The sequence below is a fragment of the Eschrichtius robustus genome, chromosome 5 (assembly GCF_028021215.1).
Source record: "Eschrichtius robustus isolate mEscRob2 chromosome 5, mEscRob2.pri, whole genome shotgun sequence".
NCBI lineage: Eukaryota > Metazoa > Chordata > Mammalia > Artiodactyla > Eschrichtiidae > Eschrichtius > Eschrichtius robustus.
The window spans coordinates 63,522,647-63,550,306 of NC_090828.1; the positions used below are offsets into that span (position 1 = coordinate 63,522,647).

The following is a 27,660-nucleotide window of genomic DNA, read 5'->3' on the forward strand; positions in this document are numbered from 1 at the left end:
ACTTATAAAATAGATTTCAGGGTTTGTATGTTGAGAAGAAGACTTTGAAAGGTTTCTTTTGTATTCCATATGGAGCCTTCTTACAAAGACATTTTTAATTCAAGCTTGATGGAGGTAGAAAGAAACATGCAGGTTTGGCTGCTGCATCTCATGTCTTGAATAGAAATTTCATCAATGAGCTAACATTCCTTATAAAAGGATTTAATTCTTTCACTTAGGAGGTACTGTTTATAGTGGATATTTTAGAGTGTGATGTGTGCTTCAGAAGTGTGTTTTATAGAGAACAACAAATTCATAGGAAGACGTGCCTTTTGAGACTGTTGCTTTGCAGATTTTGCTGAGAAGGTAGAATCATTGCTAACGTTTCAGTGAGGTCAAGACATAGTGGTTTAAAGATTAAGGTGAAGTAGACACATTTATTAGAGATTGGTGGTGGTTCTTATTGATGGAAAAATGACTCAGAGTAGAGTTTCCATGGCTTGTCTTATAACGTGTTTAATATAGAAGCTGTTGCCAATGCTCTTCTGGAGGAGAAAATATGAATGTTTGCTACACAAATCTTTAGCTTTTCCTGGGCCTACCTTCCTTCAGGTCCAAATGGCCCTGAGTGTCAGTGTCCACACGAGGGCCACTGGTACCTGGCCAACAGCAATAAGTACTGCATCCGGGATAATGGTACAAGGTGCCATAGTTCCAAGTTCACCTGCCTCAGTGGGCACTGCATCCCAGAGCAGTGGAAATGTAACGACATCGATGACTGTGGTGACAGCAGTGACGAGCTGGAAACTCTCTGTGGTGAGTTGGACTTTTGGGACTTTTGGAACTTTTGTTAAGAACTCACAATGTACCAAGTGTTTGGTCCTTTTAGAAATGAAAAACATTTACTCTGAGAATCTAGACTGCACTTTGCTTAAATCACACATAAGCTGATATATGTGCTGTGAGGTAGTGTATGATGCTTTATTAGGAAGCACCTCTATAGTGGTTAAGAGCAAAGGTGCTGGATGCCATTTACAGTCTGTAGAGCCCTGGGAAAGTTACTTAACCTCTCTGAGCCTCAATCACATTAAAGCATTGTGTTTGCAAACTTAACGTGATTAAGTTTAATGTGATTGAGATAAACTTATACATTGAGATGGTAGAGAAATGGAGTGACTTTGCCATTTGCTTAAAATACTTCATTTGCTAAAAGAAGCATACAAAATATTTGCTTAATCTAACTAATTTAAAGTGTTATCTCACTTTGCATGCAGTGCGTTTTGCAGCTTTTGCCTTGGAAGGTAAACCCAAAGTGTCTTATTTTATTTGCTTGTATCTTTTTAGAAAATGGGATGATGCTTTAATCCAGAAGCTTCTTCAATGTTTTTTTTCCCCTCCTCTTAGCGTATCACACCTGCCCTTTGACAAGCTTCACCTGTGCCAACGGGCGATGTGTCCAATATCGTTATCGTTGTGATCACTACAATGACTGTGGTGACAACAGTGATGAGGCAGGGTGCCTGTTCAGGGCTTGTAACGAAACCACGGAATTTACTTGCAATAATGGAAAGTGTATCCCGCTTCACTTAGTCTGCGATGGGATGGACCACTGCCATGATCACAATGCTTCAGATGAGAAAAATTGCTGTAAGTTCATCTTCAGTACTTGTGCTTTGGAGTCTTGAAGTCTTAGAGCTTGGGAGATGAAATTTTTATATAAAGACAATGCATTTTCTGAGAAAAAACCCCATAGTATTCATCTAAAACATACATTTCATTTTAATACAGTCTACTAAGTGATTTTTTAAAACAATTCTACCTAGTATTTGAATTATTCACCTAAATTTATGGATCTGTACAACCATTGACTATTTAACGTTCAGTATTTTCTCCTTGGTTTATACATCTTGGTTTATACATTTATACTTTTTATCAACAAGTGGCCAATCGGTTTCATCTATCTCCCCAAACATTTTTTTGAGTATTTTAATGCAACTCCCAGACATACATATCACTGATAAAGACCTTTCGAAAAACAACTACTATGCCAGTATTATGCCCAACAAAATCAACAATACTTATTTAATATCCTCTAGTACTCAGCCCATATTCAAATTTTATCACTTGTCCCCAGAATGTCAACAGTTGCTCTGTTCAAATTAGGATTCAGGCAAGGTCTACACGTTGATTTAGGCTGGAATTGAGGCCTAGAGATTTGATTACATTAGACTCAATTCTTTGGGCAAGAACACTTCATAGGTGGAGCTATTTCTTGTCGTATCACATAATGAAGCACATAATGCTTGATTGTTCCACTTTAAGTGAGGATGAAATTAATTAGTGAATTTAGAAGTCAACCTGAATCTTCCCTTAGGAAGTTCACATCAACCTTTCACCCAGTGGTTTTAGCATCCATGGATGGTTGTTCCATAAATTCATTATTACTTTAAGGGTTACAAAATAGGCGTTTTAAAATTTTATTGTTCCTTGCACATTTATTAGCTGACGTTCCATAAAGAAGAAATTTCCCTTATTAACTATTTTGTTACCCTGAAATAAAATTCTGCAGGGTAAATGTCTGATTCTTTCCCTTTGTCATTTTTGAGAGTAATGAGTTGGTGGCCAATGAGCACTAAGTTTTTGCTTTGTTTTGTTTTTACTATTGTGTTAAACTCATGGATTTTTACGTTTTTGAGCTTTAATGCAGTGACATAAGTTACCGGTTTTGGTGTTTAATTGTTCTATCTTCAGCCAGCAGGAACCCTGGTAAAGTTGGGTTCTCTGTTATTTTGACTTGACCCCATTCAGTCTTCCATAGCTCAGACTTGTACATTTCCTGTCTCAGACCTGGAATTGGCCTCATTCCTTTTGTGGTATTTAAAAATTACCACAGTGTTGCGTTACCCATTCCTATTTGGCTTTTATTGCTTCTAGGCCTTTTTATTGGACAGAGCTAGGAAATACAATTCTTAAGGGAAAAAAAAATGATATTGGTATTTTCCATTTTAATTTGGGATAACAGGTTTTTTACCTTTTGGATTTTATAATCATGTCTCTTTTACTTAAAATCTTGGTTTATAATAAGTGACATTAACATAGTCACTTACTTGCTTTATTCTATAATAATTTCAACATGCCTATAATAATTTCAAAATAACCACACAAATATAATTAAAGATTTTAGGTCCTTCTTGTTCTTAGATTATTTCCCACTAGGAATATGCAGTCATTTGTTACTGTTTCCAAATTTTAGGAATTGCTTTTCTTTATCTATTTTTATTTCATTATGTTTATTTATACAAAATAATGTGCATGGTTTCATAGTCAAAATTATATGACAAGGTACATTCACAGAAGTCCTTCATCCTTGTCCTCTCCACCCTGCTCCCTCCATACTATTCTCAATCTGTTCATAGGGGTTACAATTTTCATTAGTTTTATCTTTTCATTGTTGTTGTTGTTTTTAGTGTAAGCATTTCTTTCTTGCTAGACACACACACTGTCATCATTTTTCTTACACAAAAGGTAGCCTAGTGTTCTGCTTTCTTACTGTTGATATATCCTGGAGATCATACCATCATTCCTTATCAATATACAGAGATCTTCTTCATTCTATTTTACAGCTACATATTACTCCATTGTGTGGATATGCCATCGTTTATTTAACCAAGAGTGGGGAGTCATGCTGATGCTATTAAATAATGAAAACAGACAATTAAAACTATAAAGCAGCCTCCCCCCTCCTCCATGGCCTCCGGTATCAGCTGGAAATATCTCTCTTTACTGTAGAATGTATGGCATCCCATAAGTGTCGTGGATCATGCCTCTGTGATAGCTTTGAACATCCTTCTCTTCTGGTGGTTTGATTCTGCAGTAGATCTGTTAGCGTGGACGTGTATGATGTATATGTGGTGGGTACGTTCCAAATGTTTATCTGGTTGTCTTTTTCAAGCTGATCGCACGTGCCAGCCTGGATACGTAAAATGTATGAATTCAACTGTTTGTATTCCTCATCTTTTCTTGTGTGATGGAGACAACGACTGTGGAGATATGAGTGATGAAAACCCCATTTTCTGCGGTAAGATAAACCTGCTTCTCTTTCTGTAGTTCCAGGGATGCATGTCTTGAGCTAACGCAAAGATACATCGCTTGGGTGTTTCGGCTAATTTCAATTTGTCATCTCAAATTGACCTTGTTATTAGTTTCAGTAGGCAGTTACTTTAGGATGTAATTGTAGGGGCATAAGAAGCCCCTCCTCTCTGTTCCCTGGCTGGATGCCTGACTCCAAATATTTCTTCCAGAGACCAGCTCTAATGCCTAACTTTCTACAATTAAAGGCCTTTTGTCTTCAGGAACTCCAGGCAGAATTTGCACATTGAGCCCTTGTATTTGCTCTCAACACAAGGATGAATAAGAGCAGAACTTTGCTAACTCTCTAGAATCATGGTCTAAGATGGCTAAAAGATTGTGTGTAGGGTGAACTCAGATTTGGTTGTATTGTTGTTTTTGCTTTTAAATAGCATTTATTTTATTTTATGTTATGGCAGAAAACATAGAACCAAGTTTTCTTTTATCTACAATTTGTGATTTCATGTGTCAAAAAAATAGTCTCTTGGTATTTCTAACAAATGCAATTCATTTTTGAATTTCTGGAATTTAGAAAAAAATTCTGGGAAACTGGAGTGGTATTGCTCTCCCATACTCCTCCCTCCCAATGGAAAACTTATACAAAAACTCATTTCCCAGGCCTCAGCCTTCCTTTCTTGGCAACTCGTATCCAGATCAGAGATACAGGCAGGTTATTAGGAACAAGCTTGTGTGTTGCTCATGGGTTTTATCTTCTTTCCCTCCTGCAGTCTCTAAGTCATGTAAGAGCGATGAGTTCCACTGCACGTCTGGATCCTGTATTCCTAGCTTTTGGTTTTGTGATCACGAAAGAGATTGTTCTGACGGCTCTGATGAACCTGACACTTGTGGTAAGAGAGTAAGCAAGCATGAAAAGCATTGTAATGCAGCTGGAGACCCTCTTCAAATATAGACTATGGTTCTGGCTGTGGAATGTTTGCACTTTTTGCTGAAACCACTCAGCAGACATTCATTAAAAACCTGTTCATGCAGGGCACTGGGTGGGTTGTTGATCAGGATGTGGAGGTTGCTGATCGATGCAGATGAAAAGAGATTATGTTGGTGATGCACCTGGTACCTGCCTGGCTTGTAGAACTCAATTAATTGTAATGGACTCTGTCTGAATTGGAATTTCTGAATTTGGCTGAGTTCTGACCCATAAGACTGTGGGAGGATCCAAGAGTGATGGAAATCATCATATACAGGTGGAGGGGGCATATGAGGGGCACACATTTCTTCCTGTTCTGTGTGCCAGCTGAGGAGGTAGGGTCCCATGGCCATCTGAGCTTCCTGAGATGTTCCAAGGACCTTCTAGTTATATTCTTAGAGGCAGTTGTGTGTTGCTTGTGTTTGAAGGCTGCTATTTACCTCTGCAAGTCCTAATCTATATCCATGCACAATTTTTTTTACATAATTTAAAAAATATAAAGGTAAAATCTAATACATTGCTTTTTTATCCATCAATATTGCGGTATAGGGGTCAGCAAACTATGGCCATGGGCTAGCTGCTTGTCTTTATAAATAAAGTTTCATTAGGATGCAGCCACATCCTGGCTATGGCTGCTGTTTTGCTACAATGACAGTGTCAAGTAGGCGCAACAGAGAACATATAGCCTGTAAGCCTAAAATGTATACTGTCTGGTTAAGAGAGAGTTTGCTGACCCCTGTTACAAAGTCTTCATACTCCTGTTTAATGGCTGTGTGATAGTCCATTGAGTGGTTATGTGATCATTGAGTTAACTGCCTCTATTTTAAGCATTTAGATTGCTTTATTTTTTTCTTTATTATAAATATCACTGCAGTAAGTACCATCACATATAAAGCTTTTTTTTGGAGTGGTATTTTCTTTTTAGAAATTTATTTATTTATTTATTTATTTTTGGCTGCGTTGGGTCTTCGTTGCTGCACGCGGGCTTTCTCTAGTTGCGGTGCACGGGCTTCTCACTGTGGTGGCTTCTCTTGTTGCAGAGCACGGGCTCTAGGGCACGCGGGCTTCAGTAGTTGTGGCACACAGGCTCAGTAGTTGTGGCGCACAGGCTCAGTAGTTGTGGCGCATGGGCTTAGTTGCTCCACGGCGATGTGGGATCTTCCCGGATCAGGGCTCAAACCTGTGTCTCCTGCATTGGCAGGCGGATTCCCAACCACTGCGCCACCAGGGAAGTCCCTGGAGGGGTATTTTCTTAACACCATTAGCCTAGTTTTGCAGCTGAATTCAGACTATTTTCTATTCCTATTTTCCCTCAGGTTCAAATTCTGTGGCTAATAGAAAGTGGTATTAGAAGCTCTCTCTCTGCCAATTTCTTTTTCCCCAACACTAAGAGTTTTGAGAAAACAAAGGGCACATAGAGTTTTGAGGATCTGTAAAGGAAATAATTAATAACTGTTAGGTGGGTAGAATAGTCTTAGAGATTGGTTTAACTATATGAACTATTGGTTCAGATATATGAAGAATAAATATAGTTTCCAGACTTCTCCATGGGAACCAAAGTCATAGTAATAGCAATTAGTACCAACTGTCTGACATTTAAATAGATGTAAACACACAATCTAATATGAATGCATTCTCATAATATGCAGAGGTTTTTTTTTCTAGTTTTATTGAGATATAATTGACATACAGCACTGTGTAAGTTTAAGGTATAGAGCATGATTTACATACATCATGAAATGATTACCACAATAAGTTTGGTGAACATCCAATACACAGATATTATTTTAAAGAAATAATAAGATGTGTATAAAAGAGTAAAATCCCCATTCCTTCACCCTCCTACAGTCTCCTCCCTCCCCAGACATAATCACTATTAAGTGTGAATTCTTCTTACCTTTATCTATATATCCTGACATGTAGTTTTTAAAACACAAATGGGATCTTACTACATGTATTTTTTCTGCAATTTCCCCCCCACTTTTTTTTTTTAGCCTAACAATATCTTGTCACTTAGAAAATGCAGCTCTATCTCATTCCTTTGCACTGCTGAATATTGCTGTAATGTATGGGTGTTCCATGTGTTTTTATCCCTTTCCCAACTGATGGATATTTAGGTTGTTTCCATTTTTTCACTATAAGACATAGTGCTAGCATGAACATCCTGCATATGTGGGAAGATTCTTATAGGCTAGATCTCTAGGAGTAGCGTTCCTGTGTCAAAGGGGATATGTTTGTTTCAAAGGCTGTATTGATATGTACTCTTTTCTTACCAGCTTATGAAAGGTCATGTTTCTCCTTACTGTTTCATTGTGCTGTATTTTTAGTGGTTAAAATTAAATTTTCTTTTGCCCTAGGCTAATTTTGAGGGGTCTCTGGGTTTATTGGCATATGACAACTTGATTCGTTGACATGTGGGATATGATTAAAGAACTCTAATTGGTGTTCTAGAAAGCCCATGCTGTGGTAGGCTTCTCTCAAGATTCCTGGACTGCAAACCACTCTTCTCACCAAGAGTGCTTTTTATATTTTTTCAGAGTTTTCTGAGCCAACATGCTTCAGTGATGAGTTCAAGTGTGACAATAACAGGTGCATCCAAGTAGAGTGGGTCTGTGATGGTGATAATGACTGTGGGGACATGAGTGATGAGGATGAAAGACACCACTGTGGTAAGTGCAAACAATCGATTCCTCTGCATTGTCACATTCCAGGGAAACTCAGTAGATTTATTTTTCTGTCTTTGGAGTATATTGTTGTCAGAGAGGTTCCTCTTTATTGAATGCACACAGATAGAATGTTACCTTTATTTTTCCGCTCAAGAATGTTTGATATCATCCACTTAAATGCTTTAAAATGATGAAAAATAATTTTAATGTTTACTTTTTTTCTGTTGCATTTAGGTAAGGGAAATAATGTCCTGCATTTCTAGAGCAGATAAAGAGAACTCAGTTGGCCACTCTTAATAGCAGGTTTAATAGTGTTGCACTTAACTGTGCCTCCAGTTTTTAGGACATTATTTCCCTTACCTAAATGCAACAGAAAATACCTAGAGCTGTTAGGGGATCGGGGGGGGGGGGTCTTTCCTTTTCAGTGAATCATGGAACAAACTATGGAACACCATCTCCCATTACCAACAGAGCATAGAACTCTTAGCTAAGGTGTCTTGGAAGAGTGTCTTTCCATGGTAGAATAATAAAAACAATGACTCCATGATGTTTGCATTGGATTGTTACCGCATATGTCCACGACTTTGGTGGTGGTCCATGGTTCTACATATATTCTATGAAATGGGTGGTTGGCAGCTGCACAAACATGGACTGTAGCATATACTTTTCTCCCATATCTCCTCACCAAGACTCCCTTCCTCTTGTCTCCTCTTTACCCTCAGTGAGATTGGATAAAATACCTGTATGTTATTCTGCAGGCTTTCACGATTACACGTTAGCGTCTTAGCTCTTTCCTAACAGTGTCTTGGTTTCTGACAACTCTTATTGCTATACACAGCTCCTATATACCTAGGAAAGAAGCCCTAGCTTTTTGGAAAATTCGATGACTTTGAGCTATCTAGTCAACCGTTGCGAGCTTCAGTTTTCTCATCTGTAGAACTGGCATAAAAATGCCTATCTCACATTGTGTTTGTGTGATTATACTTTGTAAACTAAAAAATGTTACCAAATGTAAGGGATTTTTGGTATCCAGTTAATAAAATGTGAGTAGTTTTGATAGGCCTAAGGGAAAAATGTGACCTTACGTTAATTTTATGGGAAACTAAATGAGGTGTTTTATTATCTTTACTTTTTACTTCTGAAAAAAAATCAAAGATCCAAAGCAATTAAAATGAAAATTTGGGAGGGTAGTTTGTCTACCTATTTTCCCTTCATTTCCTTTCATCCCTCAGACTATTATGTAATGTAAAGCAAGATAAATAATGGTTCAGAATGAATTTGACTTCTAGAATGAGCTCTCATGTGATTTCTGATTCTCATGTGCTTTGGTTTCAGAGAGTCACAGCTGCTCAAGTTCTGAGTTTCTCTGTGTAAGTAGCGTGTCTCCATCCAGGAGGTGCATCCCTCAGTCTTGGGTTTGTGATGGCGATGCGGATTGCTCTGATGCCTATGATGAGCACCAGAACTGCACCAGGAGATCCTGCTCTGAAACGGAGTTCACCTGTAGTAATGGACTGTGTATCCCCGACTGGTTCAGGTGAATTGGGGATTAAACAGTCTACCAACAAACCTAAACTTCCATGAGGCAGGACTGGGGCCTGGAGCCCATGGTACTTTTAGTGGTCTATGAAAATGTTTGGATTTCTTTTAAAATCAAAAGGAAAAAAAAAGAGAAATTTTAGGTCAAAGAAAGTATTTTAATACCAAATAATATTAATATATCTGGCTTTATACCAATGTGGTCCTTAATTATAAATGTTTTTTATGGTGGTAAAAGTCACATAATATAAAACATACTATTTTAACCATATTTAAGTGTACAGTTCAGTGGCACTAAGTACATTCACATTGCTGTGCAACTCTTACCATCATCCATCTCCGGAATTTTTCACCTTCCTAAACCAAAACTCTGTCCTCTTTAAACACTAACTCCCCATTCCCCCTCCCTACTCCCCTTGACCCCCAGCCCCTGGCATCTACCGATGTACTTTCTGACTCTATGAATTTGACTATTCTAGGGAAATAAATAAATAAATAAATATTTTTATGGAGGAAGGGGCCCATGAAGGCAAAAGTGCCTAGGGTCCATGAAGGTCATAATGTGACCTTGCACGGAGGGCCAGAGAGATGAATGAAGTGGGCTTGCTAGAAGAAAGTTCTTTCTTGGGGTAGCTGAGGCTCTTGGTTTTCCACTTGGAGTAGAGGCATGGGTACAAGAAATACTTCATTCTCTTCTCTCTGCTGTAAGAAAAATAACAGTGTGAGCATGATGATAAATGGGTCTGGGCGCTGCGGCTCAGGGTCAACCAGACAACAGTGAGGGGCAGGTGAGGTGGACCTCGGGCAAGTGCTCCAGCTAAGAGATGCAGACACTAGTCAGCGTCATTTGTTTGGAGGGAAGTTGGGAATCTGGATTTTCACCTGAAATATTCTGATTTTAAATGCTGGAAACATATTTAAAAAACCCTCTCAAGAGTGGTACTGGGTTTCATAACACAGGTGTGACCGGCGCAACGACTGTGGTGACTACAGTGATGAGAGGGACTGCGTGTACCCTGCCTGCGACAAGGTCCATTTTACCTGTCAGAATGGGCTCTGCATTTATAAGGCCTTCGTCTGTGATGGGGAAAATGACTGTGGAGACGACTCGGATGAGCTGGAACACCTGTGTCACACCCCGGAAACCACGTGTCCCCCTCATCAGTTCAGGTGTGACAATGGGAACTGCATCGAGATGGTGAAAGTCTGCAATCACCTAGATGACTGTTTAGACAACAGTGATGAGAAAGGATGTGGTGAGTATAACAGAAGATTGGGGAAAAGGAAACCAGGGGGACTGAATGTGGATTTTCAACCCTTCATGACTTAGCAGGACTTGTCAGTTGGTTCTCTAAGTAGAACATTGCCAGAAAATTACTATTGCTTGTCTAGCAAAAAGCAAGGATTTCTTGGTATATAAGGTCAGTCACAAACATTTTTTGGACTAATTCATGAGTTAGGCAGTCATTACAGAGAACAGGAGATGAACAAATTCAGGCCATCGGTATCTAACAGCAGAGAGTGTTGATTCTTTTTGGCCTCTTGCAATGACTTGTTGCCTTCACTGCCTCTCTGCTAGGATTCCTTAGCCTGTTTTTGTTTTTTTTAAATAAATTTATTTATTTTATTTATTTTTATTTTTGGCTGTATTGGGTCTTCGTTGCTGCACGCGGGCTTTCTCTAGTTGCGGCGAGTGGGGGCTACTCTTCTTTGCAGTACACAGGCTTCTCATTGCGGTGGCTTCTCTTGTTGTGCAGCACGGGCTCTGGGTGCACGGGCTTCAGTAGTTGTGGCACGTGGGCTCAGTAGTTGTGGCTCGCGGGCTCAGTAGTTGTGGCTTGCGGGCTCTAGAGCACAGGCTCAGTAGTTGTGGCGCACGGGCTTAGTTGCTCTGCGGCATGTGGGATCTTCCCGGACCAGGGCTCGAACCCGTGTCTCCTGCATTGGCAGGCGGATTCTTAACCACTGCGCCACTAGGGAAGTCCCCTTAGCCTATTCTTAATTTTCATCCTCAGGTGACTAAAGGGGAGAGTTTAACTGGCAGCCCCTCCCCCCACCCCCACCGAACTCCCACAAGTAAACCAGTCTAGAATTTATAAAATATAGAATCTTAAGGAAATGTTCTCTCCACTGTGTAGATAGTTTTTTTAAATTTTTATTTATTTATTTATTTATTTATTTATTTGGCTGTGTCGGGTCTTCGTTTCTGTGCGAGGGCTTTCTCTAGTTGCAGCGAGTGGGGCCCACTCTTCATCGCGGTGCGCGGCCTTTCACTGTCGCAGCCTCTCTTGTTGTGGAGCACAGGCTCCAGACGTGCAGGCTCAGTAGCTGTGGCTCACGGGCTTAGTTGCTCCGCGGCATGTGGGATCTTCCCCTTCCCAGGGCTCGAACCCGTGTCCCCTGCATTGCCAGGCAGATTCTCAACCACTGCGCCACCAGGGAAACCCGTAGATAGTTTTTGAATGTGAATGGCCATGTGTCACAGGACCAGCCAGAGGTACCCTCCCGGGGTGCTGGGTGGCTCATCCCATTTGTGCTTCTCAGTCAAGTGAGTGCTTCTCTTCCCATCTCCACGTTCAGGGACGTCACACTGGGAGCCTGAAATTGGCTATGGTGTGAGTCGTGGCACCAGTGAAATGGAAGAGGCTTCAAATTAGAGCTCCCCCCTTCCCCATCCCACCCCACACCCCAGACCTGTTTTACCAGCACACCGCTGTGTGGGCTCGTCTGCTCTTCTTTCTCCTCTCTCCTGCTATTTTACTTCTAAATTTATCGATTAAAAGAAGATTGGCAGGTATAGGATTAGAAGTCAAACTTGTTGGTTGTATTAGTTGTTAAAACCACTGGTGAAGGATCAAGTTGGGAGGAAGTTGAGTAAGATTGACTTTTGAATAATGTAGGACCTTTAGGAATCCCTTCTTATGTGTCTTCTTTTAGCATGATTCATTAAGAATTGGGTCTGTCCAAACAAAGCAAAACATAACGAAACAAAAAGGATTGGGTCTGTCCAGTGGGAAGGTTGACTTTGGACCATTATGGTGGATCCTTTGCTGTCAACTTAGGTTCTCTGATAACTGTCTTTTACCTACAGGTGTTAATGAATGCAATGACCCTTCACTCAGTGGCTGCGACCACAATTGCACAGACACTTTAACCAGTTTCTATTGTTCTTGTAACCCTGGTTACAAGCTGTTGTCTGACAAGCGGACTTGTGTTGATATTGATGAATGCAAGGAGACGCCTTTTGTCTGTAGCCAGAAGTGTGAGAACTTACTGGGCTCTTACATCTGCAAGTGTGCCCCAGGCTACATCCGTGAGCCAGATGGAAAGAACTGCCGGCAGAACAGCAACATCGAGCCCGATCTCATTTTTAGTAACCGTTACTATTTGAGAAATCTCACTATCGATGGCCATTTATACTCCCTCATCTTGCAAGGACTGGGTAATGCTGTGGCAGTGGATTTTGACCGAGTAGAAAAGAGATTGTACTGGCTTGATATAGAGAATAAAGTCATTGAGAGAATGTTTCTGAATAAGACAAACAGGGAGACAGTCCTAAAGTACAATCTACCGGGTACAGAAAGTCTGGCTGTCGACTGGGTTACCAGGTAAGAAAAAGCTGAGGCGCTTTTTAAGAGTTAAAAGGCTTTTTGTTTTTAAAAAAGTATTCAAACCATGTTTTCATCCTAACAGAGAACTGATCTTTTCCAACTTGGGTTAATAGGTGGATACATTTTAATGCTTCTGCATGTTTTTGTTTTTTTCTGCTAGGTACCTAATAATCAAATGGGATACCACAGAACCTAAAATCTAGTGATTTTAAGAATTTATGATATCAATTTCATGGGGAGGGGCATCACAAAGGAGGAAAGAGCTCTGTTATTACTGGCCATTCAGTTAACTGGAGGTGATGTGAAGGGATGATGCATGCATTTGTTGGTGCATTCAGTCATTTAAAGCTGTTGCCTAAGTGCCTCCAGCATGCAGTGCTATGCTAGGAACTGGGGTCTAGAGGTCAACAAGACAGACACAGCCCCTGCTTTCCTGGCGTTCACAGGCTGCTTACAATGCTGTTTATTCGCAGCCTGGGCTGGTTGTAAAATAGAGAATGGCTAACTTGAAACTCTGAGCATCTTTAAGGTAGACGGTGATATTTTAATTCAACTCGACCAGCTCAACCACACTTCTTCACATCTCTATTGAATACTGAATCTATCAGATATTTGGCTTTGTGGTTGACATGAAGCTGTAGGCACTTAGCCTGCAAATATTATTGCTTCAGTCACCCCAGACCTACAGAGGACTCTTCCACATCTTCTCTGTTTGACCATCTTAAGGGTAAAGATCCTAAGATGGGGGATGGAGAATTGGCCCCCTAGTTCTACCTGAATAGTAACTGGCCTGCCATAGGTGCTCAAGAACTGCCTACAGAAAAAATGAATAAAATATTAATCATGTGAATACAAGTATTTTATATATAGTGGCTCTTTTGGGTGTCAAAAAGCATAGTGCAGGAACAGAACTAATTGTGGTACTGTTCCTATCTCATCCTTTGCTGCAATGCAGGGAAAGATAATATTTTAGCCCTGATATTGTCATTCAGCCCCCTCTCCCCAAAACTGGTAGGATGATATTTTCCCCTGGTTTTCAGCTACTTTCTTCTCACTCTAGGCATGTTCTTGACCAGGGGAAAGAATTAGGTACATGTGTGGTACTGAGGAAGATGGAGCAAAAAAGTCTAGGGTGAGGGTAGGATAAAATATCTCATGACCGAAGCATTTTCTCAAATGTTCAAGAAGGAGCACAGCCAGGCTAAACATTCCTTAAAACACAATGCAGGATAGAACCCAGTCACATTTAAGTTTGTAGGGGACTACAAGATACTACATTGAAATTTGAAACAATTTCCCCAATATCAATAAAGATGTTCATAGCGAACTCAAGGATGTTTGGTTTCCAAGGCCCTTAAACTTGATATACAAGTTTTTCAAAGCACCATTATGCACAGTGGAAAATTGTGCTGGTTCTCAGTCCTCTTAATTTTTCCTGGAGTGGGCACGGAGTATCTTCTCCATATTCTGTTCACTGGGTCGGTGTTTTGACTGTGGAATAAAGAGAAATTAACGAGTTGGCAGTAAGCTCCACAGAGCAGAGTGCCCTGTGGTGTAGCCAGTCTTGAATTCCTGCTCTAGCTCTTACTAATCAGCAACCTCTGGGCCTCAGCAGCCTCATCAAGAAAACAGGAATAAGATCTTAAATAATATAATATTTTAAAAAGTCCTGGGCTTCCCTGGTGGCGCAGTGGTTGAGAATCTGCCTGCCAATGCAGGGGACACGGGTTCGAGCCCTGGTCTGGGAAGATCCCACATGCCACGGAGCAACTAGGCCCGTGAGCCACACCTACTGAGCCTGCGCGTCTGGAGTCTGTGCTCCGCAACAAGAGAGGCCGCGATAGTGAGAGGCCCGCGCACCGCGATGAAGAGTGGCCCCCGCTTGCCGCAACTAGAGAAAGCCCTCGCACAGAAACGAAGACCCAACACAGCCATAAATAAATTAATTAATTAATTAAAAAAAAAAACCATATACGTCACATTTAAAAAAAAAAAAAAAAAGTCCTTAGCCCAGGGCTTGGCATTTAATAGATAGCTGCTATTATTATTGCTATTATTACCCTCTACAATGTTGGAATCTAAAATTGTGGGCATCTCATACATCAGGATTTACCCAACTGAATTAAATAGCAAGGCTTGTGCATTTATGCATACTCATTCCCTCATCCCCAAGCCTAAAAAGATGCTACTGTCCTAACAGTTAAATATTCTGACACCTCGCATGGTTGGATCAGGCTTACCTCTGGCAGGGAGACATTGGGGTCTTTTGGAAGAGAAATCGTTTCAGTAGAAATTGACTATCAGATCTCAAATGACACTCATTCTAGGAGTTTTGAACCCTTTGGAAGGTTATGGATACTTTAAGACTCTGGTGAAACCCACAGACCCCTTGCTGGATAAAAGCACTTAACAAATTTATGCTTATACAATTTTGCATCAGTTTTAGAGGGTACAACCCCACCCCCAGAGCCTAGGCTACCCTGGTGTCAGATTAAGGACCCCAGATTAAGAACCCTGCCTTATAGAAAATAATGGATTTTATTGAATAGCAATATATTCAGAACTGAAATATCCTTGAGGTAAGAGATTCTAATAAGTTTCTAAAGCTTTTTGAGTTTAAGTAAAACTTGGCACAGGGTAAGAAACTCATTTTGCCAGCCTACTGGGACAGGGCCAGGGAGGGGGTCAGGTTTTTCTTTATCTGAAGGATGCCATGATTCAGAGTTCCCTTGTGCAGTCTCAATGATAACACTTAGACAAGTTTGTTTCCTGGACTCCACCATTTAAACTGTAGTTCATGATACTCATTGATCACTCTCACTTCTGCTTCCCTGCTCCTCTAAAGCCTGGAACATTGCTTGGGAAAGATGCCTTTTGCTGCATGAAGCAAGTAAAGCCAGAATCCTTGTGTGAAGTGTGGCCCCAGAATTTCCTATTGTAAGGTGACATCACCTTACAACAGGAAGAGGAGCACACATTCGTGCATCTTTTGTTGTCTCATTGCAGGAAGGTCAACTGTGTTTCCCCTTGTCCTTGTTTGCCTGGGGGAAATGTGCTTGGATCGGAAATTGTGTGGCTCAATGTGCATTGTTTCGCAAGTAAAATGGCTATAACTCCTGGTTCTCCATTTCTCCATTTTCAGAAAGCTGTATTGGGTGGATTCCCACCTGAATTGCCTTTCTGTCTCTGACCTCAATGGTCGATACCGCCGCAGGCTGGCCGAGCACTGTGTGGACGCCAACAACACCTTCTGCATTGACAATCCCAGAGGAATTGCCCTGCACCCTCGATATGGGTATTGTCTGTCTCCCTGTAATCTTGGGCTCTTCTTTCATGCCCTTCTTCCACCTCTGTTACCAAAAAGACTGTTCACGTAGTGATATCAAGGCCAGTGTCTTGTTGGAGCTTGTCTTCTGCTTTTCCTACCTGGTAAATGGCTTAGTATTATGGGTAGAAGCATGGCTTGTTCAAATGCTATTCATCGGCTATTCTATTTTCTTTGCCATGACACACCATTTCACTTTCAAAGTCACATATTTTGGCTGCATGCAAGTAATTTATGGTTTAAAAAAACAACAACCCACCTTTACTGGACTTTCCATGTCAAATCCACTGAAATCCCCAGTTAATCATGTTCATTCTTGAGCATTTCCTGTGCATCATGCCCTGTTAGATTATTTTCGGTTAGTTCTCTTTCCTTTATGAAAGGCTCTGTAGGATGTAAACTCCATTTCTCTAATTGGAGAAAGCTTATGTCTTTGCCACTGAGTTCTTTTGGCTTCAGGGACTGACCCTTTGTGTTTGCTCCAACAGGCATGTCTACTGGGGAGACTGGGCTGACCGAGCATACATTGGGAGAGTAGGCATGGACGGAACCCATAAGTCTGTGATTATTTCTACCAAGATCAAGTGGCCCAATGGCCTCACCATTGATTACACCAATGATCTACTCTACTGGACAGATGCGCACCTGGGTTACATTGAGTACGTACTTAGAAAAGAATAAAGCCAACTGGGTGACTGCTCATTCCAAACACCAGTGCTTGTGTTGCCAGTGTATTAATCCCAGGCAGCTTCTAACTGGCCTGTTTGTTGGAAGTCACTTCTAACTAAAGTGCCTACAGGCAATTCACCGAGCTCTGTGGTGTGGTGCAAGAGAAAGAGCGTGAACTCTGAAGTCATACAGATCAGGATTTTGTCTTGGTGCTTTTACTTCTTATACTCCTAAAAAAGCAGCTAGTAATCTCTCCCCTGTGGTAGTCAGCTTAGTGCTCAACTCATCTTAATTCTCTTATCCCTTTACTTTGCTCTACCCTCCCAAATATATGATTAATAGACTTGGAAAAATTATACTGTTCAATGAAAAATACTCCTTGTAAAAAAGATAATACAAATTATTAGTCAAGCAGTACATGTTTATTTCGGGGCATTGCTAATTATGGCCTAGCTGGACTATGGTAATGTCTTCTGGGTATTTATGAACTAGTACCCAGATACACAGCCTGTTGCATGCAAAAGCAGGGAATTGTCGTTAATTCACTAGGGCTATTTTAAAGGTTTAAAAAATCCTGTCATTCTATTAAATTTATTTTGAAAAAAATTACACTTGACAAAAAATACTCATCAAAGTATCTGAGCTCTTTATATAGAGATCATGCAAGAACTGAAGGAGAAGGCCTCAAGACTGCTTTCTGGTTTATGACCTTTTTAAAGAAACAGATAATGACTAAGTTCTGGTCATTTATCTGCAGTCTTATTAACAGAGGTCAAGAAGATATTCAGGTTTTCCTATGCCTTCTTTAAGTTTCCATAAATTATGATATTTTGGAAAAAATTTCTAACATCACATGGCTAATGTTATCAACTTCTTTAGTTGCTAGCTCATTCCACCTCTTGTGAGTTTTAGGGTCTGCTCGCAGATTTTTAAATATTAAAATATCAGTATTCTGACATAGGTTCACAGGAATGAATGAGACCTAGATTCACTAATAATGTCTGGGTCATGATTAATAATACATGTGCTACCAGTGTGTACAAAGCTAACCCTGCTGGCCTCTAGGTTAACTCAGCTAGTCTATACCGCTCAGGTTATACTGAGAATCAAGCTGTCTCTGAAAACTGCTTCTTCCCTTGTCTTCCTGAGGAGACAGAAGTCCAGCTTTAGACTGCTTTCCTCTGATTTCTTCTGATGGCTTAGGAAACAGTGTTCATCCCAGGATATCGAAAGAATGCTTCATGGAGAACATCAACATAAGAGGTTATAAACCTACAAGAACTGAACCAGCTCCATCAGAAGGAAAGCAGCTGTGGTTAGGAATTAGTGATCTTTAAACTCCTCTGGTTATTCCTATTGTTTTTTTTTTTTTTTTAATTTCTTTTTTTTAAATTTTTTTTTAGAAATTCACATCCTTATTGATTGATTGATTGATTGATTGATTGCTGTGTTGGGTCTTCGTTTCTGTGCGAGGGCTTTCTCTAGTTGCGGCAGCGGGGGCCACTCTTCATCGCGTTTCGCGGGCCTCTCACTATCGCAGCCTCTCTTGTTGTGGAGCACAGGCTCCAGACGCGCAGGCTCAGTAATTGTGGCTCATGGGCCCAGTTGCTCCGTGGCATGTGGGATCTTCCCAGACCGGGGCTCGAACCCATGTCCCCTGCATTGACAGGCAGATTCTCAACCACTGCGCCAACACGGAAGCCCTGATTTCTTTTTATGATCTTTATTAGAGTATAATTGCTTTACAATGGTGTGTTAGTTTCCGCTTTATAACAAAGTGAATCAGTTATACGTATACATATGTCCCCATAACTCTTCCCTTTTGCATCTCCCTCCCTCCTACCCTCCCTATACCACCCCTCTAGGTGGTCACAAAGCACTGAGCTGATCTCCCTGTGCTATGCGGCTGCTTCCCACTAGCTATCTATTTTAAGTTTGGTAGTATATATATGTCCATGCCACTCTCTCACTTTGTCCCAGCTTACCCTTCCCCTTCCTCATATCCTCAAGTCCGTTCTCTAGTAGGTCTGCGTCTTTATTCCCGTCCTGCCCCTAGGTTCTTCATGACCTTTTTTTTCTTTTTTTTTTTAGATTCCATATATATGTGTTAGCATACGGTATTTGTTCTTCTCTTTCTGACTTACTTCACTCTGTATGACAGACTCTAGGTCCATCCACCTCACTACAAATAACTCAATTTTGTTTCTTTTTATGGCTGAGTAATATTCCATTGTATATATGTGCCACATCTTCTTCATCCATTCATCTGTTGATGGACACTTAGGTTGCTTCCATGTCCTGGCTATTGTAAATAGAGCTGCAATGAACATTTTGGTACATGACTCTTTTTGAATTATTGTTTTCTCAGGGTATATGCCCAGTAGTGGGATTGCTGGGTCATATGGTAGGTCTGTTTTTAGTTTTTTAAGGAACCTCCGTACTGTTCTCCATAGTGGCTGTATCAATTTACATTCCCACCAACAGTGCAAGAGGGTTCCCTTTTCTCCACACCCTCTCCAGCATTTATTGTTTATAGATTTTTTGATGATGGCCACTCTGACAGGTGTGAGATGATATCTCATTGTAGTTTTGATTTGCATTTCTCTGATGATTAATGATGTTGAGCATTCTTTCATGTGTTTGTTGGCAATCTGTATATCTTCTTTGGAGAAATGTCTGTTTAGGTCTTCTGCCCAGTTTTGGATTGGGTTGTTTGTTTTTTTGATATTGAGCTGCATGAGCTGCTTGTAAATTTTGGAGATTAGTCCTTTGTCAGTTACTTCATTTACAAATATTTTTTCCCATTCTGAGGGTTGTCTTTTTGTCTTGTTTATGGTTTCCTTTGCTGTGCACAAGCTTTTAAGTTTCATTAGGTCCCATTTGTTTATTTTTGTTTTTAATTTCCATTTCTCTAGGAGATGGGTCAAAAAGGATCTTGCTGTGATTTATGTCATAGAGTGTTCTGCCTATGTTTTTCTCTAAGATTTTGATAGTGTCTGGCCTTACATTTAGGTCTTTAATCCATTTTGAGTTTATTTTTGTGGATGGTGTTAAGGAGTGTTCTAATTTCATTCTTTTACATGTAGCTGTCCAGTTTTCCCAGCACCACTTATTGAAGAGGCTGTCTTTTCTCCACTGTATATTCTTGCCTCCTTTATCAAAGATAAGGTGACCATATGTGCGTGGGTTTATCTCTGGGCTTTCTATCCTGTTCCAGTGATCTATATTTCTGTTTTTGTGCCAGTACCATACTGTCTTCATTACTGTAGCTTTGTAGTATAGTGTGAAGTCAGGGAGCCTGATTCCTCCAGCTCCATTTTTCGTTCTCAAGATTGCTTTGGCTATTTGGGGTGTTTTGTGTTTCCATACAAATTGTGAAATTTTTTGTTCTAGTTCTGTGAAAAATGCCAGTGGTAGTTTGATAGGGATTGCATTGAATCTGTAGACTGCTTTGGGTAGTATAGTCATTTTCACAGTGTTGATTCTACCAATCCAAGAACATGGTATATCTCTCCATCTATTTGTATCATCTTTAATTTCTTTCATCAGTGTCTTATAGTTTTCTGCATACAGGTCTTTTTTCTTCTTACCTAGGTTTATTCCTAGGTATTTTATTCTTTTTATTGCTGTGGTAAATGGGAGTGTTTCCTTAATTTCACTTTCAGATTTTTCGTCATTAGTGTATAGGAATGCAAGAGATCTCTGTGCATTAATTTTGTATCCTGCTACTTTACCAAATTCATTGATTAGCTCTAGTAGTTTTCTGGTAGCATCTTTAGGATTCTCTATGTATAGTATCATGTCATCTGCAAACAGTGACAGCTTTACTTCTTCTTTTCCGATTTGGATTCCTTTTCTTTCTTTTTCTTCTCTGATTGCTGTGGCTAAAACTTCCAAAACTATGTTGAATAATAGTGGTGAGAGTGGGCAACCTTGTCTTATTCCTGATCTTAGGGGAAATGGTTTCAGTTTTTCACCATTGAGGATGATGTTGGCTGTGAGTTTGTCATATATGGCCTTTATTATGTTGAGGAAAGTTCCCTCTATGCCTACTTTCTGGAGGGTTTTAATCATAAATGGGTGTTGAATTTTGTTGAAAGCTTTCTCTGCATCTATTGAGATGATCATATGGTTTTTCTACTTTAATTTGTTAATATGGTTTATCACATTGATTGATTTGCATATATTGAAGAATCCTTGCATTCCTGGGATAAACCCCACTTGATCATGGTATATGATCCTTTTAATGTGCTGTTGGACTCTGTTTGCTAGTATTTTTTTGAGGATTTTTGCATCTATGTTCATCAGTGATATTGGCCTGTAGTTTTCTTTCTTTGTGACATCTTTGTCTGGTTTTGGTATCAGGGTGATGGTGGCCTCGTAGAATGAGTTTGGGAGTGTTCCTCCCTCTGCTATATTTTGGAAGAGTTTGAGAAGGATAGGTGTTAGCTCTTCTCTAAATGTTTGATAGAATTCGCCTGTGAAGCCATCTGGTCCTGGGCTTTTGTTTGTTGGAAGATTTCTTTTTTTAATTAATTAATTAATTTTTTTTGGCTGTGTTGGGTCTTCGTTTCTGTGCGAGGGCTTTCTCTAGTTGTGGCAAGCAGGGGCCACTCTTCATCGCAGTGCGCGGGCCTCTCACTATCGCGGCCTCTGTTGTTGCGGAGCACAGGCTCCAGACGCACAGGCTCAGTAGTTGTGGCTCACGGGCCTAGTTGCTCCGTGGCATGTGGGATCTTCCCAGACCAGGGCTCAAACCCGCGTCCCCTGCATTAGCAGGCAGATTCTCAACCACTGCGCCACCAGGGAAGCCCTGTTGGAAGATTTTTAATCACAGTTTCAATTTCAGTGCTTGTGATTGGTGTGTTCATATTTTCTATTTCTTCCTGGTTCAGTCTCAGAAGGTTGTGCATTTCTAAGAATTTGTCCATTTCTTCCAGGTTGTCCATTTTATTGACATATAGTTGCTTGTAGTAATCTCTCATGATCCTTTGTATTTCTGCAGTGTCAGTTGTTACTTCTCCTTTTTCATTTCTAATTCTATTGATTTGAGTCTTCTCCCTTTTTTTCTTGTTGAGTCTGGCTAATGTTTTATCAATTTTGTTTATCTTCACAAAGAACCAGCTTTTAGTTTTATTAATCTTTGCTATCATTTCCTTCATTTCTTTTTCATTTATTTCTGATCTGATCTTTATGATTTCTTTCCTTCTGCTTACTTTGGGGTTTTTTTTGTTCTTCTTTCTCTAATTGCTTTAGGTGTAAGGTTAGGTTGTTTATTTGAGATGTTTCTTGTTTCTTAAGGTAGGATTGTATTGCTGTAAACTTCCCTCTTAGAACTGCTTTTGCTGCATCCCATAGGTTTTGGGTCATTGTGTTTTCATTTTCATTTGTTTCTAGGTATTTTTTGATTTCCTCTTTGATTTCTTCAAGTGATGTCTTGGTTATTAAGTAGTATATTGTTTAGCCTCCATGTGTTTGTATTTTTTACAGATTTTTTCCTGTAATTGATATCTAGTCTCATAGCATTGTGGTTGGAAAAGATACTTGATACTGTTTCAATTTTCTTAAATTTACCAAGGCTTGATTTGTGACCCAAGATATGATCTATCCTTGAGAATGTTCCATGAGCACTTGAGAAAGGTTATTCCTATTTTTAAGGCATTGCTTTTGCAACTTTTACATCTTTCGTTCGGTCCAAATAAACTTTAAGTTTAGTTTTTGTTTTAATTGAAGACTAAAAGTTTTGAGGAAGATCTGAACTTCAGTTACCTCTAGAAGGTAGAACTTTATTCATTGATTTGTCAGCCTCTATCCTTAAAGGCATTAGAGGAGGGGCATTATCTTCACTCAGTGACTCTTCCTTCCTCCAACTCCAGGTACTCTGATTTGGAGGGCTACCATCGGCACACGGTGTACGAAACTGGGACACTGCCTCATCCCTTTGCTATTACTGTTTTTGAAGACACCATTTATTGGACAGATTGGAATACAAAGACAGTTGAAAAGGGAAACAAATACAGTGGGTCCAATAGGGTGGTGCTGGTGAACACAACACACAGACCATATGACATCCGTGTGTATCATCCCTACAGGCAGCCAATTGGTGAGTAAGTGATTTGGAAGTTTTTGCACAGTTGCTTTAGGGTCTTGTGCATGCCATTCTTGTTTTTGTTTTTTAAGCATAAATATCATGATTTATACTGGGAATGGTGTTACTTGCTAATGTTTTCTACGAAGCAAATGCTGAGAGTTGAGGGGATGGAAATATCTTTAGAGTTTATTCCCCTATTCCTGGAAAAGTCTGCTTACAATTCTTTTTCATAGCACCTGCTCTATTCTTAAAGATCAGTCTGGGCTTTCTTTTTGATAAGAATCAACAGTTGTTATGTTGCCTTTTGACATTTCAGCCCTAAGTACTTAAGAAAGCACCTTTGAAAAATAAGGACATTTCCTGTGTAACCACAATAAATTGTAACACCTAAGAGATGTATTATAATAACATGGATGTATTTAGAACAATCATTTCTTTACCAACATCAATCTACTGAAATGATTAGTTTAAAAGAAATGCTTAAAAGAAAGTTATAGTAACTATAAAACATCATTTATTAAATGTCTGTTTGCATTTGATATCTAGCCAAGTTCTGGAGTATTCTTTGGGGATAGAATGGATTTTGTGGGCCTGCTTTGTTGTGGTGTCTTGTTAAAACATACGATAAACTTGGAAGTTAGGAAAAATGAGAATTGGCGAAATATTTTTTTCTGGAAGTTAATATTCTTCATATTATTTAGCAGAAGTTCAAATTCATCTTTACCTCTGAGTTGCGGCCCAGAAAAGTAGTATAGATGTTGCTCAGTTTATCCATCCACCTGATTCTTGTGCAACTTCTGTTGCCTATATCCTTAGGATGAGAGAATATAGCATCTGCTGAAAATTAAAACTTTAACTTCGATTGTGGGCACATGGATGTAAACTAAATTTCCCACCTGCTGTCCAAGAACTTTGGGAGACACATTTTTTCTAGCCCAACACCAGTGAGTAAGCCTCACTTCTGGTAGCACATAAATCAGTTTTCTGTACTAGCAACAGGGTTGCTAAAACAGCTCTGCCATATGTACTCTTTATGAACTTTTGCACAAAGCATGAATCTAGGATAACGTTTTTTTTACTAAGAGGTGATGAGTTTTATGCGGCTGGTAATCAGCGCGTCTGTGCTTGATACTCTGTTTAAGTGAATGAACATATATTTTCTTCCTTCTTTCACTAGTGACTAATCCCTGCAGTACCAACAATGGTGGCTGTTCTCATCTCTGCCTCATCAAAGAAGGAGGCAGTGGGTTCACTTGCGAGTGTCCAGATAACTTCCATACTGTCCGGCATAGTTACAGCACCCAGTGCCTGCCCATGTGCTCTAGCACCCAATTCCTGTGTGCCAACAGTGAAATGTAAGGCTCTCTCCTCCCTCTCCCCATTGCCTCTCCAGCCCTTGGACACACATTGAACTTCAAGCCTCCAGGGGACGGGAGTTTTCCAATGAACCAAGATTTTGGCTAATTAACGTGGCTCATTTGGGATGCACCAAGACCAGGAAAGTTGGATCTCCAACCGTCCAACGTTCTCTAACTTCAGATAATTTTGTCCATGAAAGAAGGAATTTGTGAACCAAATGGTTACGCCCATGCATGCAAGTTTTTGTTTCTGAGGCAAGGAAGCAAACTGTGTGTTTTTTTTTTATTTCTAAGGAATTGTCCAAAGTCTCAGGGCCAAAAATGTATATAAGTGTACACTGAAAAATAGCCCTCAGGAGTGATAGAATTTCTCTCTCTTTTTCAAACATACGCTGGCCTAGCTCCTTAGATGACTATGCCAGAGGATCCAGGGTCACACATTCAAATCCATTTTTGATCATTTGTATTTGTTATGAAACATGGTCACAGATTATTTCCCTCACAATGGCCACAGGCCTTGACGACTAGGGGCTCTGAGTCAGAGAGTGAGGTCAAGAGGAGGTGTTAATGCAAATCATAACATCTAAGATTCAGTGGCAGATTATTCTGACGATTGAATAAGGTATCCTAGGTTAAGAATCTAGCATACACCCATCACGACATGGGCTCTCAACAAATGTTAGTGCCTCCAGCTTTCCAGCCAGTACCCAAATGTCATATATCCCTCTGGCTGACAGTCCCACCCAATCCCTGTTTCCAGAACCACAGCTCCAAACACACACTCCACTCTTTGTTGTGGCAGGAATTTAATCATCATACTCAAAGCATTTTTTCAGTGTGTGTTGGGTCTTAACAAACCTGTTCTATGTCACCTCGTTATGTTTTCTCTGAAAATATTCCACAGTAGCCAAGGTTTAATTGATCCTCTTCTTGGGTCATGAGAGAACTCGTATGTATCATTGCTTGGAATTCAATTTTGCCTTCTTCTCTCTGGCTATTCATTGCCTGCTCCTCTAACCACTTGGTGTTTTGCTAGGAGCAGTGCTCTGTTTTCTCTGTGTAGGTGTATTCCTATCTGGTGGAAATGTGATGGGCAGAGAGACTGCTTGGATGGTTCCGATGAACCCATCACTTGCCCGCAGCGCTACTGCCGGTTAGGACAGTACCAGTGCATGGATGGCAACTGTACCAGCCCACACTTCATATGCAATGCTCATCAGGATTGCCCTGATGGGTCCGATGAAGACTCTGTTCTTTGTGGTGTGTTGAATTGCTTTCTACCTTCTTTGCCCACTTCTATAGTTGATCGCCCATGGTTCTGTAGGGATTTTCTGAATGTCATAATCCAAAAACTGGTCCAAAATCCTAGGGAAAAAAAACCTCAGAGTCCATCCTATATCTATTTTTATAAAGTTTTAAAAAAATCCCAAGGTCTCTACAAGGAAGATGGTTGAGGTAGATACTAAGTTGTCTATATTGATGGTTCTTTACTGTATGCTGTGCATAGAATCTCCTTTGAGAGCTAACATTGAGGATGAAATGAGGGATTCCCACATTTTAAACAGGGACTCTTAGTTGTAATATTCATTTGTGTTTCCATTTTTAAAAAGCCAAAAAATAAAAAAGCCCCACCAAAACCCCAAAAAACAACTCTCCCAACCAAAATCAACACATAAACAATAACAACAAACAGAAAGTTTGAAAACCATTGTCCATTAGGGCAGCAGGTACAACAGAAGGTGAATTTAGTAGGCTGTCAGCGATTCAGTCCTTATCCCCTAATTCTGCATGCAAGAAAAAGATATTTAAGAATTTAGGAGACAGTAATAGTCAAAGGACTAACTGCTCATGTAGTGGTACTGGTTAATAATAAGTGCATTTAGGGCATAAGTCCTCTAAGAAGAAACTATAATCGAGTTCTCCAGGATCCATTAGTGTAAATTAGGAGCTTTTGTTCCTGACACCTTCCAAGCTGATAACCAAACGTCCTCGCTTGCAGAGCATCACCAGTGTGAGTCCAGCGAGTGGCAGTGCGCCAACAAACGTTGCATCCCGGAATCCTGGCAGTGTGACATGGAGGACGACTGCGGAGATAACTCGGACGAAGACAGTTCCCACTGTGCCAGCAGGACCTGCCGGCCGGGCTATTTTAAGTGTGCCAATGGCCACTGCATCCCTCAGAGCTGGAAGTGTGATGTAGACAATGACTGCGGAGACTACTCAGACGAGCCCCTCCAGGAATGCTGTAAGTTCCTGTGAGAGGGACCTGGCCTGACCGGGAGCAGGGAACAAGAGCAGCTCTGTGTGGATGGACAGAGGGTGTGCAGCTCCTGCTGCAGCCCCATGGGGTGCCCCCTCTTGGCTCTTCCCCGCGGCTCTTCCGGCACCACAAGGCAAAGGAGAGCCGCACGCACAGCCTGCCGGTTGAACCACGCCCCCGGTTCTCAAGCGGCTGATTCCTGCTCTCCATACACGAATGTCTAACTGTCCAGAATATGATAACAAGAACTTACACTTTGTCTGTCTAGCACTTTCTCTTTTGAGCCTCAGCGAAACATGGTGAGGTAGGGAAAGTGGGTGTTAACCAACTCTCATTTTACAAGTGAGGAACCTGAGCTTCATGTTAAGTGGTTGGTCACTTTTCTACTTCGTGCCAGAGCTGACACTTCAACCTGGTTTTTTTTTACTTCAGACCCAGTCCTTCCCCCCCACCCCGCCCCACTCCCCCCAGAGTTTGACTGCAACATAAATGAGTGGTAATGAAACAGTGAGAAAACTTAAGGACTCTGTCTTTCTGCTTTGGGTGAACGGATCGCACCTAAAAGAGACACAGTTGCCAGAGTCCGTTTGGTTGGTAACATGGTCACCATTACTCATCAGCACCGCATCCTAAATAAGACAATAAGACAATGGAAAGGTGTCTTTGGTTTCCTGACAGGACCGAGACTTCAGTTCTGACCTTGTTCCTTCGTCTCTTTTCAGTGAGCCCTGCCTACCGCTGTGACAACTATACGGAATTCGACTGTAAAACAAACTACCGCTGCATCCTGCAGTGGGCTGTGTGCAATGGTTTCAACGACTGCCGGGACAACAGCGATGAGCAGGACTGTGGTAGGGAGGGGCTGCAGGGGAGGAGGGAGGGGCAAACAACTTAGCAGGAGATGAGAGCGGATTTCCCACATCATCCTTCCTTTGTTCACCGGAGATGAGAGCGGATTTCCCACATCATCCTTCCTTTGTTCGCCTCTAATAACATGTTACATTTTTGTAGCATTTTACAGGGATATTGGGAGTTTACTTTATACATCTTAAATGAAATGTGTCTCAAAGGATACTATACTTGGGGAAGACCTTGTGAAGATGTTAGGA

The 27,660-nt window shown here is 40.6% G+C and overlaps 1 protein-coding gene across 1 annotated transcript in view; it reads left to right on the forward strand.

Annotated features, from left to right (window-relative positions):
- Window positions 1-27,660, forward strand: part of LRP2 (LDL receptor related protein 2) — a 199,659-nt gene that overhangs the window by 134,848 nt on the left and 37,151 nt on the right. The window contains exons 43-57 of the mRNA XM_068544952.1: window positions 592-795; window positions 1,384-1,626; window positions 3,932-4,057; window positions 4,836-4,955; window positions 7,570-7,701; window positions 9,034-9,235; window positions 10,198-10,493; window positions 12,329-12,845; window positions 15,991-16,143; window positions 16,662-16,832; window positions 22,719-22,945; window positions 24,111-24,288; window positions 25,355-25,551; window positions 26,291-26,536; window positions 27,274-27,402. Coding sequence (XP_068401053.1) covers window positions 592-795; window positions 1,384-1,626; window positions 3,932-4,057; window positions 4,836-4,955; window positions 7,570-7,701; window positions 9,034-9,235; window positions 10,198-10,493; window positions 12,329-12,845; window positions 15,991-16,143; window positions 16,662-16,832; window positions 22,719-22,945; window positions 24,111-24,288; window positions 25,355-25,551; window positions 26,291-26,536; window positions 27,274-27,402 — 3,141 coding nt within the window. The remainder of the gene's footprint in view (window positions 1-591; window positions 796-1,383; window positions 1,627-3,931; window positions 4,058-4,835; window positions 4,956-7,569; window positions 7,702-9,033; window positions 9,236-10,197; window positions 10,494-12,328; window positions 12,846-15,990; window positions 16,144-16,661; window positions 16,833-22,718; window positions 22,946-24,110; window positions 24,289-25,354; window positions 25,552-26,290; window positions 26,537-27,273; window positions 27,403-27,660) is intronic.